We start from the raw sequence: 14,843 nt of genomic DNA on the forward strand, positions 1-14,843 counted from the left end.
TTGCTGTAGGTGGCAGTAACGGTGTATAGCCATGTGAGTCAGCCTGTGTGTCTCGCTGTAAGGGGGGTGAAGGGCTTCCCCGTCAGTCCTGCACACCCTCCTCGATTGGAAGAAGGAGCAGGAGTGCAGGGTGGGGGGTGCAGGTAGATCAGTTGCCATTCTTGGTCTGGGGTGGGCTCTGTGGTCACGGGCGTGTGGCCTAGTACCCTGTGTGGGTGGAGCCTGTGATCCACGAGGTGGGGGCGGGGCTAACGCTACAGAACTGGAAACCTTAAGAATCCAACTGCTGTGCGATATGGGGCCTGGAATCCCAAAGCGAGGCAAACATGAAAGGGGTGGGCTTGGGATCCTACATGTGGTCACGTGCCAATTTTCTGTGGGAAAGGGTGTGGCCTGAAACTCAGTGGAAAAAGAGGTGACTAGAGGCGGAGAGAAGCTCTGAGGATGGTGCCTTTGGGAGAGAAGGGGCTTGTATTTCAGAGAATATAGGGTGGAGCCTTGAATTTATAATGATCTCAAAGAATTGATCCTTTCTCAAGGCCCTAGGCTTCAGGGGTTCCAGGCTCACCATCCGCAAAAGCTTGCTCCCCAAAGCTCTGTCCCTCAGTGAACCCAGCCAGGCTCTGCCCATGACCCACAGACTCTGCTCCCAGGGGACTCCTGGCTCTGCCCCCTCCTGCACCCCACTTATAGCCACCCCCAGAGGCTATCAGACCGCCTTCCTTGCCTGAGTTATTGAATGCTCCCAAGAGCATTCAGTCTCAAGCTGGGCTTGAGACTCTGAGCTTGAAGACTTGAAGCCTGGAACCCCGGTGTGGACGTGGTTTAAGGTCCCCTGTGGCTTGCAGCTCCAAGTGGTGGAGACTCTTAGGCAAGGAGGGGATCGGAACTCTCTTTTATATAAGTTTATGTATTTATTATTGAGACAGGGTCTCACTCTATCGTCCAGGCTAGAGTGCATGCAGTGGTGCCATCTCAGCTCACTGCAGCCTCCACTTTCCAGGCTCAACCGATCCTCCCACCTCACCCTCCCGAGTAGCTGGGACTACTGGCGCATGCCACCATACCCGGCTAATTTTTGGATTTTTAATAGAGATGGGGATGTTGTATTATGTTGCCCAGGCTCGCCTCAAACTCTTGGACTCAAGCGATCCACTCACCTCGGCCTCCCAAAGTGCTGGGATTACAGGCCTGCGCCGGGGCGCCTAGCCAGAACTGGGAACTCTTTAAGGAGAAAGTCTGCAATTCTGGGTGGTGGGAGGCTGCTCTTGGGAGCATTAAAAGACTCAGATAAGGAAGGGGGTCTGATACCCTCGGGGGTGGTGATAAATGGTGTGCAGGAGGGAGCAGAGTGTGTGGGTCAGGGGCAGAGCCTGGCTGGGTTCACTGACGGACAGAGCTTCGGGGAGCAAGCTTTTGCAGATGGCGAGCCTGGAACCCCTGAAGCCTAGGGCCTTGAGAAGGGATCAATTCTTTGAGAAGATCCATTGTGAACTTGGGACCCTCAGAGGGGCAGGAGCTAGGACCTAGTGCGGGGTTGGTGCTCCATTTGCAGAATCCTGTCTCTCGCGTGGAAAGGGGTACGCGTTGGGGGGGGGGGGCTTCCAGCTTCCACACCAACGAGGGAGCTAAATTGTGACCCGATTTTCCCAGAACTGGGAGCAGAGGGCTGAGGCCTGCCAGATGGAGTCCAGCTTAGGGGACCCTGCCCTCAACCCCCGCCCCGTATCCCTCCCCGTAAGCACCCCTACGCCTGGGACCCCTGCTCCATGAGAAGGTTCACGGAGCCAGTATCCGAGTCTTAATTTCCCCCCACCGCGTGGGGAACTCGAGGTCCCCCGCGCCCCGCGTCCGGCACCTGTCCCTGCTGCCTCCTGATTGGCCGCGCGGCGAGCGCTGGCGGCGCACGGCTGTGATTGGCGGGAAGTTCACAGCCCTTGGCTGGACGGTGGAGAAAGTGAGTCGGCCTCGGGCGGGGGTGGGGGCGGGGACAGGGGCGGGGCCGCGGCGAGCCGGACTCGCTGGACAGACCGCCCGCCCGGAGCGGGACTCGGCGCCCGACACGATGCGGAGGCCTGGCACCAGCGGCCGCCGCCCCCTCCTGCTGGTGCTGCTGCTGCCGCTCTTCGCAGCCGCCGCCTCCGCCGCCAGCCCCAGCCCCAGCCTCAGCCAGGTTGTCGAGGTCGCAGGGGTCCCCAGCCGCCCGGCCAGGTAAGCCCCGCTGCGGCCCCTGCTTCCTTGTGCCCCTTCCACCCATTAAGTCTGGTGGTCCACGGGGACCAGGGCTTTCGGATTTAAGGGAAATCGAACCCACTGTTCGATTCGGAGATACATGGAGGGCTCTTGGATTCATTAGGCGCCCCCAATTTGTAGAGGTTAGATTCGGGGAGTACTGAGATTTTTAGGGGAAAGGGTCCCCTTTATTGTGGTGGAGAAGGCTGTCTCCAGAGAATCCCGGGGTTTTTTTCGAGGAAAGATCTCTAGTTTATTAAGGCGGGGGGGTGGGGGGCTGAGCTCTCCCAGAATGATAGAGACGTGTGGGGTCTTCGAGCTAGGATGGAGCTCCCCAAGTTTGTGGGCGCATAGGAGGAAAAGTGTTGGGGGATTCTGGAGGGACTTTATGAGGCCGCTGAGTTGTCCTGGTTTTCTAGGATTTGGGGGCTCTGTGTTCATGAAAAGGGACCTTAGGGTTTTTCGAACTGGTCAGGAAGACGTAGACTCTTGGGTTGATGGCGGAGGGGCTTGTGGGGAGTTGGGTGGGGTGGAGGAGTCCTCAGGCTTCAAAACGGTTGGGGATGCTCAAGTTTCCTAGAATTAGAAGACTGCGGGATTGAATGAGGCTCCAGTGATTTCACCGCGAGAGATCCAGGATTCCCTATAGATCTGGGGGCTATAGGCGCCCTTCCTGTCTGCGGGTGACGGAACTGAAGGAAGCCGTCTGCCCAGCACCCCCACCCACCCTCCTCGCCTGGCGGCCCAGCGCTCCGTTACAAAGGCCCCGGGCTCCGCTCCCGCCTGGGTCTCTGCGAATGCGTTTAGTAACCCGAGCCGCGGCGGGGGCGGGGCCGGGAAGGGGTTAACCTGGAGAAAAGGCGGGAGGGATGACGGCAGGATCGGGGATCCCCGAGGCTCCCCACCAGATGGCCTCATCCTCCACTCGGCCCCACCCACCTGAGAGGGGCCCAAGCGCTAGATGCCCCCTTCTCTGCAGCCCCCCACTGCTCTCCTCTCGGAGTCTGGGCGTGCGCCCTAGTCTCTAGCCCCCCCTTAGCCTGGGGATAATGGACTTGTCTGGGGGGCCCCTTCATTGCGACGCACTTGAACCGGAGCTGGAAGCTCCGCCACTGAGACCCTCTGGGCTCGGAGATGTCTCCAAGAACGGCACTTTTCTCCTGGTCAGGCGGGAAACTGAGGCCCAAAGACCAAGAAACGCTGGCTTCTGGACACCCATCGTGGAAGGGCAAGAAGGGGCTAGAATTCAGGCTCTGGGATTCTCGGTCCTGGACTGTGACTCCTGTATCCCCTCCACCTCAGCACCCTGCTGGACCCACAGTCAGAGGGAAGAGCCTTCCCTCCCCAGCTGCCGAGGCCTTTGAAAATGGCGCCACCTGTCGGCCAGGCTCAGGATGGCGTCTGAGTCCCGGACCGGGATGTGCGGGAGGGCGGGGTTCTAGATTCCCAGACAGTCCCGGCTTAGAAATGCTTAGAAATCCAGTCTTTTTTGTTTTTGTTTTTAAGTCACTTTTTAAAGGCTTTAAAATAACGTTTTTTTTTTTTAAATAAAACCTTACTGCCAAAACCTCTTCATAAGACAACAGTACGGTTTCTGTGCCCTTCAGCCCGAAGTCTAAGCCAATTTGCCTCCCATTGTACAGATGGAGAAACTGAGGCATGGGGAGAAGAACCTCAAGTTAGTCATATACCTGTTTCAAGCCCCCTCAGGATTCGTCTTGGTTTCCCCTCCCCCGATTGCCCTCCTTTGCAGAGTTCTGGGGTGCTAAGGGCTTGAGTGACTTCCACCCCACTATTTATAGCGTTGCTGCTTGTCGCTGCTGCCCAGGCCAGACTAGGAGGAGCCGCTGCATCCGAGGTGGGTTCTGGAAGATGGAGTATGAGTAGGGGGCAAAAGGGAGTAGGAGGAGAGGGCCAGGGAGCTCCCCATCCCGTCCCTCATCCCAGTGGGAGAGCTGGATGCATTTGGTAGAGAAGTACTTGGTCCCCTCCTTCCCCACTTAGTCCCTGGCTGTCTCCGAAGCCTCCTGCAGGGTCCAAAACTGCCAGCCCAAAAAGTGTGCAGGCCCCCAGCGGTGCCTGAACCCAGTGCCTGCAGTGCCCAGTCCCAGCCCCAGCGTGAGGAAGAGACAGGTGTCCCTGAACTGGCAGCCACTGACGTGAGTGGGCAGTCCCTCCCCTACCAAATCCTCCCTCAGGAACTCCCAGCTTTGCCCCCGTTTCCTCTCCCCCTCCCTCCCCCACTCCCTCCCTCTCTCTCCCCCCTCCCTCCCCGGCTCTTTCTTTTGCTATCAGCCTGTCTGTCTGTTTCTATTTCATCCCTTCCCTGCCTATCTCAGGCTCTTTCCATCTCTGCATTATTTCTGTCTCTTTCTGTTTCTTTCTAGTTACCTGTCTCTTTTCCTCTCTCTCTTTCTCCCTGTGTCTCACTGCCTGTCTCTATGTCTAAGTCTCTCTCCCACTTCTCTCTTTCTCTCCCCCCACCCCCATCATCTCTTTTTCTCAGGGTCTTTGTTTCTCTCCCACTAGAGGCCTGGTCCCCATAAATGGGTGTTGTGGGGGGAGGGCTGGGCAGAGCCACTACTGAAAGACATTTTCCTGGCATGGAGGCCCTTTGGTGGGGAGGTCAGCTTAACCCGGTGACAGCAGCTTTTCCGTCCTCTCCCACCCAGGCTGCAGGAGGCCAGAGCTCTACTGAAGCGGCGGCGGCGGCCCCGGGGGCCTGGGGGCCGGGGACTACTGAGAAGGAGGCCCCCACAGCGTGCCCCCGCTGGCAAGGCCCCGGGTAAGCACATCCGCCTTTCCTCTGCCTGGGGCGAGGGGGGTTCCGGGCCAGATAAAGCCGTCTGGTTCCCACGGTCCTGCCGCCGCCTCCCCCCCCCCGCCCCCGTTGTAGCTCAGCCCCCACCCCCAGGACGAGGCCCCCTCTAGGGACCCCAGCGTCCGCCCCTGCGAGGTGAGCCCGGGACAGGACCAGACGCAGGCCAGAGGCACTGACCCGCGGGGGTGGGGCCGGGAAGCCAGGCGTCCGGGCTCCCAGCGGCCGAAGAGGGAGGGCGCTGGCCCGGCAGAAAGCTCCGCCGAACCAGCCCAGACAACAAAAGCGATTGTGCGGGTTGGCGCCTGCCTGGGCACCGAATGCTCAAGATTGTGGGGCGGCTGGGGGCCAAAGGCCTCCTCCTGTTTCCCGAATCCTCCCCCTGCCCTCCTCCCACTCCAGCTCTCGACCCCTATTCTAGAATACCCCTCATCTCAAACACCCTCAAAACCCTCCTCTTGCTGTGGCCTTCAGTCCAGATGTGACCCCTCCCCCTAAAGTCTTCCAGATGTGAGCCTCGGGCCAGATGTTATACCCCCGCCCACAGTCTCCCTTTATCCATTGTGACTTCTCCCACCAGGTGTGGGGTTCTGGCCAGATGTGGCTGTATCTTTGGATGTATCCCCCCCCAGCCTCCTGCCCAGGATCTAGATGCCCAATTCCTTTATGTGCCCAGGTGCAGCGACCCTTCTCCCATCCCTCAGATGTCCCACCTGACTGCCCAGATGTGACATGATAGCCCCCATCAAGATGAAGCCCCTTTCTCTGTGCCCAGGGCTGAAGAGGATCAACTTTTAGCTGTCTCCCCAAATGCGGCCCCCACTACTCTTAATGGATTTCCTCTTTATGGATTCAGCTCTGTCTGGGGGGAAACCCGCCCGCCCCCACCTGTTCCCTTCCCCGCCGCTCCCCTACAGGCCTGGTCCACTTGTTGGTGCGCGGATGGGGACAGAGGGGGCGCCCCGCTCACCCCTGCGAGTCTAGCGCCCAGCCTGCGAGCCTCTGGCTAAGCGCCCAGCCCCACGCGCCCCCGCGCGGCCGCCGGGGAGGGAGTGGTGGGGAGGGGGGGCCTGAGCGGGGGCGCGGCCGCCCTCCCCCGCGGGCGGGCGGGCGGGCGCTGCCGGGCCCCTCGGGCGGGCTGGGGCGGCGGCGCGGCGGAGCGCGGCGCTGCAGCCATGGCGGGCGGCGTGCGGCTGCTCTGGGTGTCGCTATTGGTGCTGCTGGCGCAGCTAGGGCCGCAGCCCGGACTGGGCCGGCCCGGAGAGCGTCTCCGCGTGCGCTTCACCCCGGTCGTGTGCGGCCTGCGCTGCATCCATGGGCCGACCGGCTCCCGCTGTACCCCGACCTGCGCGCCCCGCAACGCCACCAGCGTGGACAGCGGCGCGCCCGGCGGGGCGGCCCCGGGGGGACCCGGCTTCCGCGCCTGTGAGTGCGGGGTGGTGGTCCCAAGAGAGCGACTCCCGGGGGGAGGAGGATCCCTGGGGATGGAGGAGACAGTCCTCCAGGGAGAGGGAGCCCAGATTCCATATGCAACAGTGCAAGGGAATCGCAGGGGCTATTTGAGGAAGGGGGCCCCTGGCTTTTGGGGTTGGGTCCTGAGGGCTCCGATTTTGCAAGCAGTGAGGGTTCTTAGGGGCCTGTGATGTCCCACGTGAGAGAATTGGCGCCAGCTTTCATGCTTTGAGTCAAAATGGGGATCTCAGAATTGAGGGGCCTGAGAACTTTTGGGAGGGGGACTCGAATTCTGAGACGCTAAGTAAGGAGTCTCCAGGGACCAAGCAAGAGTCTCAGGGCCGCATGGGGGACGTATCAGTTTCTGTGTCTTTGGGTGGGAAGGTTCCGTATGGGAATGCCTGTGAGGTGGGGCACTGGAGAGAAGAAAGTTGATCCGAAGAGCTAAGAGGGAGAGGGGACAGAGAAGGGGGTTTTGTGTGTGTGTCTGGGGGGGGGTGTTTCCGCAGGACCTGAGTTGCGGGGGTCCCACGTGCGAGAGAAATTAAGATAAGAGGCTTTAAGGAAGGGGCGCCCCCTGGGGGCGGAGAGGACAGGAGGTGTATGCATCAGGCACTCCTAGAGATGGGGAGCCTTGGGGGTTCAGGTGAGGTGGGGGAGGGCGCGCCACCTGTTGTTCCAGGATGCAAAAGTGGGCAGACTCTCTGGGATCGGGGCCTCCCTGCCCCCTACCCCGCAGACCCTATGGAGTTGGGAAGTGGGGGCCCCTGGCGCCGAGAACTCGCCCAGCCTGGCCCCCAGCCAGCCCAGCCCGGCCGGCGTGAGCTCATCTCCCGCCTGAGCCCCCGCCCGCTGCCACTCCCTCTCTCCTCCCCTTCCTCCCTCTTTCTTTCACTCTTTCCCGGCCCGGCCCCAATGTGCCTGTGCCAGGCGCCATGCCCAGGCGGGTGCCAAGCCCCTGGGGGTGCAAGGAGTGGCATGTGAAGTGGAGGCTGACCTCAGAGGGACCCCTATGTCCTCAACTCCCCGCTCTGCCAGGGCTGTGGGGCATGACATTGGCTGTGCCCATCTAGCGGCCCACCCTGGGTGTAGGCACCCCCAGGGAGCTGGCCTGGGGGCCTGCACTTAGGCCAAGAGAAGGCAGATAAATGCCTCTGGAGTCTGGGAAATGCCCTCCGACCTGGCTGGTTTCCCACCACCTCCATCAGAGACCCTTCCCATTTTGCAATTTTGATTCCTAGTGAAGCCTCTTCTAGGCCCCACTACTCAATTAAAAGCCCCTATTAGACCACCCTGGAGTCGTGGTCCCACACTCCTACCTAAGGGAGCCCAGAGTTTTTGCTACTAGGCCCTAGGCCCCCTCTCCACCCCTGGCAACAGACTTTAGAGACCACTCCTCCAGTGAAGTTCCCTCTCATTCTTCCCTCCCACCTCCCAAACTGTGCCTTTCCCTAGAGAACTCTGTCGTATTGTCCAGAAGTCCTGCTCTTCTAACTCACCCCCTTCCCCAGGAACTTCTGATCCCATTTATCTTCAGAGAACCCCAGGGTTGGTCTTGATAAGTGGATTCTCCTAAGAGGACTCCAGACACTGTGCTCCTCACAGGCAGCCATTAATAAAAAGCCTTTGGCACCTAATCCTTAGCTGGGAGGGGAGGGGATTCCACATAGGGTCTCGGCCAATTGAGCCTCTTAAGTGCTGATGACTTCCAGGAATTCCACTTCACTATCTAAACCCTGCTTTCAGCACCCTCAAACTGGTTGTCTACTAGGCGGCACTAAAGTCCTGTTTTCTAGGTAACTGTCCACAAAAGGACTCCTGCTGAAAGGGCACCTCAGTTTCCTCTGAGCTAGGTTCCTCCCTCCCAGAAACCTCCAGCTGACTTTGAACTCGAGAGGGCTGCCCTTTAGTCGATCTCCTCCCAGGACTCCAGTCCCTTTATCCTTCTAAATGGAGGTGGCTCTCCGTGCCCTTTCCTCTCTACAGTTGTGGCTCAGAATCCCACACGCGCCTCCCCCGGCCGTCTGCCTCCTCCCTCCCCTCCGCACAGCTGTCTCCAGCTGTTCTCTGCAGCCCCGGGAGAGAGAGGGAGGGGGTGCCCTCGCAGGACAGTCCGGCCTCCTTTGGCTCAAAGGTCCCGGGGCTCCCCAAGGGTCCGGAATGCGGAGCCTCCGCCCTGCCCCCGCCGCACCTCTCTCTTTGTTTACCCCGCCGCACAGCTGGCAGTGCCCCGCCCAGAGGTGGCCTGGGGCCCAGCGAGGGCGCGCAGAGGGGAGTGGAGGCGCGTTCCCGCTCTTGGCCCCGCCCGGGTGCTACTGAAGGCGTTAAGGCAGAGCTAGAGCTCTAAGGCCCCAGCCAGAAAGAAGCTGGGCGGAGACAAAGCGCGGTGGGCGGAACTAATGCACCCGGACGGCCTGGAGGTGGGGTGGGAGGGGCGTGAACTAGTGAGCCGGGCGAATCAGAGTGCGGAAAAGGGAGGTGGGAGGGGCTAGAGGCGGCAGGTTAAGCTCCTGGATAGGCAGGGCTTAGAATCCTGCGGGTAGAAGGTAATGTGAGAGGGGCTAGAAAGGGGGCACAGCCAGGGGGCTGGGATAGGACTTCGTGGACCTAGCAGAGGGAGTGTGGGCGGGCATAGAATGCGAAGGAGACAGAGTTGGGCGGGGAGTTATGCCAGGGAGTGGTTAAAATGTGGTTTAGGTCAATGGAAGGGATCAGCATCGGATGGGGTCAGCGCCGTCTGGATTGGTCTGGAACCCCGTGGACTCAACCAGAAAGTGGGATCAGAAAGGTTGACATGAAAGTTAATAAACAGTCTGAGGGCTGGCCGGCCTCACGCCTGTAATCCCAGCACTTTGGGAGGCTGAGGCAGGAGGATTGCCTGAGCCCAGGAGTCCAAGACCAGCCTGGCCAACATAGTGAGACCCCGCCTCTACAAAATTTTAAAAAAAACATGACCCGATGTAGTGCACGCCTGTCGTCTCAGCTACTTAGGAGGCTGAGGTGGGAGGATCACTTCAGTTTAGGAGGTCGAGGCTGCAGAGCCTTGATCACGGCACTGCATTCCAGCCTGGGCAATAGTGCGAGATCATGCGGACTTAATGGGTGGTGCTGTACCTCTGATGGCTGAACTACTGGACTGGGCCAATGCTAATGCCAGAACTGGGGCGGGGCCACATGACAGCTGAGGGCGGATCGACTTAGAAATGAATGATACCTTGAGGGAATAGGAACTTCGCTGGCCCCAGGGGAACATGCCAGGAATGGTGGCGCCCCTGAGTGTCTTTGTTCTTCTCCCAGTCCTGTGTCCCTTAATCTGTCACAATGGCGGTGTGTGCGTGAAGCCTGACCGCTGCCTCTGTCCCCCGGACTTCGCTGGCAAGTTCTGCCAGTTGCACTCCTCGGGCGCCCGGCCTCCGGCCCCGGCTATACCAGGACTCACCCGCTCCGTGTACACTATGCCACTGGCCAACCACCGCGACGACGAGCACGGTGAGGAAAGTGTGGCCAGAGTCCCTCCGACCCCTCTGTCAAGCATTTCACCGTGCCCCTGACCCTCAACTTTCCCGCCTTCCAGAACACCTTTGCCCAACTCGCCCTTCCCCGCTTGTCTAGCCCCAGCCCGTAAAAATCCGTGTAGAAATCCCTTTGCCCGGCCGTGCCTCCCCTAGGCGTGGCATCTATGGTGAGCGTCCACGTGGAGCACCCGCAGGAGGCGTCGGTGGTGGTGCACCAGGTGGAGCGTGTGTCTGGCCCTTGGGAGGAGGCGGACGCCGAGGCGGTGGCGCGGGCGGAAGCGGCGGCGCGGGCGGAGGCGGCAGCGCCCTACACGGTGTTGGCACAGAGCGCGCCGCGGGAAGACGGCTACTCGGACGCCTCGGGCTTCGGTTACTGCTTTCAGGAGCTGCGCGGAGGCGAAGTGAGAGGAGGCCGGTGGGGAGGGGCCCGGAGCGTGCCTCCGCGCGAGGGCGCGCTCACCCAACACTTCCCCGCAGTGCGCGTCTCCGCTGCCCGGGCTCCGGACGCAGGAGGTCTGCTGCCGAGGGGCCGGCTTGGCCTGGGGCGTTCACGACTGTCAGCTGTGCTCCGAGCGCCTGGGTAAGTCCCAGGACGTCCCTGAGGTGCTCGGAGCTGGGGAGGGGTGAGAACCTCACCGCTCCTACTCTGCCCTAGATAAACCCAGTTCACAAATTGTAGCCATGCCTACCCCACTGTGGAGGCGACTTCCATTCCTGAGCTTTTCATTCCACTCTGGGACTACCTACCCCATTTTCTGACTTTGGCCACTCTATTCTCACCCTGCTTTTGTGCCATGGCACCTCCCATGTCTTTGAGAGTCTCCAGGTCAGCCAACCTAAGGCTGACCCTGCACTCAACTACAGCCAACATCTTTTAGTCCCTTCCACCCAGTCTTCGTCTCTGCCCACTCCATTCTCGCTCAGCCCACCTGTCCCTGGCCCACCCCTCTCCTCTCGCCACAGGGAACTCCGGAAGAGTGGGCGCCCCAGATGGACCTTGTCCAACCGGCTTTGAAAGAGTTAATGGGTCCTGCGAAGGTGCGATGGGGCAGGAGTGAGAGGGGCTTGGTTCTGGGGGCGGGATATGCAGGGATCAAGTTGCTGACTCCACAGTGACCTCCCCAACCCTGGCAGATGTGGATGAGTGCGCGACTGGTGGGCGCTGCCAGCACGGCGAGTGTGCAAACACGCGCGGCGGGTACACGTGCGTGTGCCCCGACGGCTTTCTGCTCGACTCGTCCCGCAGCAGCTGCATCTGTGAGCCACCAGCAGGGAGTTGAGGCTGAGTCCCATGCCCTCCCTGCCCTCAGACCAAGTCCCAGAGCATACTGGGGCTTTTAATTCCCTCGGACCCCCACAGATCCTCCCAGAGTTCCGGGTTCCTCTCAGTCAGCCTTAGAGCCCCCTCAGAACTTCTCAGATTCTCATACAGCCTCAGCATCCCTGGACCACCTTTAGATCTTTCAAGTCTTTTGGATCCAGATCCCTCCAGACTCCCAGACTTTTTTTTTTTTTTTTGAGATGGAGTCTCGCTCTGTCACCCAGGTTGGAGTGCAGTGGCGCGATCTCGGCTCACTGCAACCTCTGCCTCCCGGGTTCAAGTGATTCTCCTGCCTCGGCCTCCCGAGTAGCTAGAATTACAGGCGGGCACCACCATGCCTGGCTTTTTTTTTTTTTTTTTTTTTTTTGTATTTTTGGTAGAGACAAGTTTTCACCATGTTGGCCAGACTGGCCTCAAACCCCTGACTTCAAGGGATCTGCCCAACTCAGCCTCCCAAAGTGCTGGGATTACAGGCGTAAGCCACCGCGCCCAGCTCTCCCAGACTTTCTGGAATCCTTCTCAGACCCTCAAATCCTCTCCTTCCCCTCGAGACTCTACTTTCTTCAGATCTTGAGATCCTTCTCAAAGTCTCATTCACCACTGACACCTCATAGGCTCCAAGCCCTTCTCAGACCTCCAGAGCCCACTGCTCTCCTTCAGACCTCTCCCAAATGCCCCTCGCACCCAGCAGCCCCCACCCCCAACCCCGGAACCATTCCCCTCTCTCCCAAATCCCTCAGTGCCGCAGCATTCCCAGCCCCGCCCTGAAGAATTTCCTCCCTGCTCCTCGCAGCCCAACACGTGATCTCAGAGGCCAAAGGGCCCTGCTTCCGCGTGCTCCGCGACGGCGGCTGTTCGCTGCCCATTCTGCGGAACATCACTAAACAGATCTGCTGCTGCAGCCGCGTGGGCAAGGCCTGGGGCCGGGGCTGCCAGCTCTGCCCACCCTTCGGCTCAGGTGAGCCCCTGCGGCAGTGCCTAACCCTACGCGCAACACATGTGGCGCTCCTTCTACGCTCCGCCCTCCAACCCTGAGTCTCACCGCCCCTAACCTGGCTGGGCTCCAGCCTTGGCCACGCCCCAGCCTCTGCGACCCGTGGGCCTCAGACTGGACCTCATCCACGGCTCCACCTCCATCCGTAGCCACACCCACCCCTCCATCCGTAGCCACACCTACCCCGGAGCCCCCAAGTTAGGTTTTGTCTCCTGAGCGTCAACGCCCAGTCTCATCCTGTCCCTGAGCTTTAACCAAGTCCTTAGCTTCTGAGACACTGCCTTCAGCTTAGCCCCACCCCAGGCATGCCTCTCCCTGAGACACCTCCCTGGCATTCTATCTTCCGCTTAAAACTAAATCCCACAGGGAGCTATTTCCTAGCCTCCAAGTCTGTCCCTGTAGACCCAACCAGACCCTACCCTCAACCCTGTCCCTACCACCATCCCAAATGGGGGAAAACGCTCTTGGTCCCACCTTTAGCCTCTGAGACATTCTACTCTTTGGCCAGGACACCACCCCATCCCAGCCTCCAACTCAAAACCCTGACACTGTCCCGCCAAGCCCTGCCCCCAGCCAAGCCCAGGGTGTGGGCTTGCCATCGCTTTCCTCCTGCTCTCTTGTCCTCTCCGTGTCCCTCTGTCTTTCCTATTCCCAGAGGGTTTCCGGGAGATCTGCCCGGCTGGCCCTGGCTACCACTACTCGGCCTCCGACCTCCGCTACAACACCAGACCCCTGGGCCAGGAGCCACCCCGAGTGTCACTCAGCCAGCCTCGTACCCTGCCAGCCACCTCTCGGCCATCTGCAGGTGAGCTGGCTCTGGCAGAAGTGGGTGCCATCTTCAAGGGGCTGCCCAAGCCCCATAGTAAAAGGAGGCAAGAGAGGATTTGGGCTCCACTCGTTGATACCCCTTCTTTATCAGGCTTTCTGCCCACCCATCGCCCGGAGCCCCGGCCTGACCCCCGGCCTGATCCCCGGCCCGGCCCTGAGCTTCCCTTGCCCAGCATCCCTGCCTGGACTGGTCCTGAGATTCCTGATTCAGGTTTGATAGAAAGAATTGAGGGCATTGGGCCGGGAGTGGTGGCTCATGCCTGTAATCCCAGCACTTTGGGAGGCTGAGGAGGGTGGATCATCAGGTCAGGAGTTCGAGACCAGCCTGGCCAACATGGCAAAACCTCGTCTCTACTAAAACTACAAAAATTAGCTGGTGTGATGGCAGATGCCTGTATCCCAGTTACTAGGGAGGCTGAGGCAGGAGAATCGCTTGAACCCAGGAGGCAGAGGTAGCAGTGAGCTGAGATTGTGCCATTGCACTCCAGCCTGATCGACAAGAGCAACACTCCATTTCAAAAAAAAAAGAATTGAGGGCACTGATGGGAGTATTACAGGTGGGATTCTGGGGTAAGGAGACTCCAAGGTGAAGATTTCAGGATACAGCAAATAGGAATGTTATGCGCAGAGAGAAGCATTTGAAGGGTTGGGTGGTAGATCAGGAGCTGGAGTCGGAGTTGTGCTCTTCTGTGTCAATTGAGCAAGTCACTTAACCTCTGAGACTCAGTTTTCTCATCGGTAAAATGGGGATCATTGTTGAGATGTCTCTGAAGTGTCTGACACCTAGTAAGTGCTCAGATACTTACGGTAGATAATTATTTCTCATTATCTAATATTAGATAATTATTTCTCAGGTAGGGCACTAAGAATGTATCTCAGGCAGAGGGTTGGAGGGCAAACTATTCAAAGCCAGAGACCTTGGGGTGGCATTATGAGGGGATTCGGCCAAGGATCTGATGAGAATGTTCCAGGATAAAAAAAAGGAGATCAGAAGACTGGGCTTGCTTGGGGAGGAGACATCCATGAAGGTGTTTTATGGATGTCTCCGGGGGTGGGGGTTGTACTGGGAGAAAAGGAACGGAGGATTCAGAGGTGGGGGAACCCTGGCTGACTGGACCCCCCAGGTCCTTCCTCCGGCATGTGTCAGCGCAACCCCCAGGTCTGCGGCCCAGGACGCTGCATTTCCCGGCCCAGCGGTTACACCTGCGCTTGCGACTCTGGCTTCCGGCTCAGCCCCCAGGGCACCCGATGCATTGGTGAGCAAGGCGGAGGGGGTGGAAGGAGGCGGGGCGGGGGGCTTTGCCCCGTCACCTTGTCACCAGCCCCCTCCGTGTCCTCAGATGTGGACGAATGTCGCCGCGTGCCCCCGCCCTGTGCTCCCGGGCGCTGCGAGAACTCACCAGGCAGCTTCCGCTGCGTATGCGGCCCGGGCTTCCGAGCCGGCCCACGGGCTACGGAATGCCTGGGTGAGAAATTTGCCCCACCTGGCTCCAGGCCCACCCCAGGGTCTCGCTCCTGCTCTCATTCCACAGCCTCTCCACCCCTCCCACGCTTCCCCTGTCTGGTGCCGCCCCAGGACCGCTGTTCCCTGGTCCTTGGCCCCGCCCTTCCCTGCCCCGCCTCCACCCAGCTCCAGCCTCCCTTTGACCCCACCCCTACCTAGCTCCCAAACTGCCAGTTTCT

At 59.9% G+C, this 14,843-nt stretch overlaps 2 protein-coding genes across 5 annotated transcripts in view; one reads left to right on the forward strand and one right to left on the reverse strand.

The window, feature by feature from the left end:
• BLVRB (biliverdin reductase B) overlaps nt 1-14,843 on the reverse strand; it is a 220,150-nt gene that overhangs the window by 158,602 nt on the left and 46,705 nt on the right. The gene's annotated exons all lie outside the window — the stretch shown is intronic.
• The window catches only part of LTBP4 (latent transforming growth factor beta binding protein 4), a 30,036-nt gene continuing 20,076 nt past the window's right edge, over nt 4,884-14,843 (forward strand). The window contains exons 1-11 of one of the 4 annotated variants that reach the window (XM_050768880.1): nt 4,884-5,017; nt 9,800-9,991; nt 10,171-10,418; nt 10,495-10,597; nt 10,981-11,055; nt 11,152-11,274; nt 12,132-12,296; nt 12,988-13,137; nt 13,252-13,371; nt 14,285-14,416; nt 14,501-14,626. In XM_050768880.1, coding sequence (XP_050624837.1) covers nt 9,958-9,991; nt 10,171-10,418; nt 10,495-10,597; nt 10,981-11,055; nt 11,152-11,274; nt 12,132-12,296; nt 12,988-13,137; nt 13,252-13,371; nt 14,285-14,416; nt 14,501-14,626 — 1,276 coding nt within the window. In that variant the 5' untranslated portion in view covers nt 4,884-5,017; nt 9,800-9,957. Of the gene's footprint in view, nt 5,018-6,188; nt 6,476-9,799; nt 9,992-10,170; nt 10,419-10,494; nt 10,598-10,980; nt 11,056-11,151; nt 11,275-12,131; nt 12,297-12,987; nt 13,372-14,284; nt 14,417-14,500; nt 14,627-14,843 lie in introns of those variants that run through there. The other 3 variants (XM_050768878.1, XM_050768879.1, XM_050768877.1) reach the window with 3 other exon arrangements.

The sequence above is a fragment of the Macaca thibetana genome, chromosome 19 (assembly GCF_024542745.1).
Source record: "Macaca thibetana thibetana isolate TM-01 chromosome 19, ASM2454274v1, whole genome shotgun sequence".
In the NCBI taxonomy this organism is placed as follows: Eukaryota; Metazoa; Chordata; class Mammalia; order Primates; family Cercopithecidae; genus Macaca; species Macaca thibetana.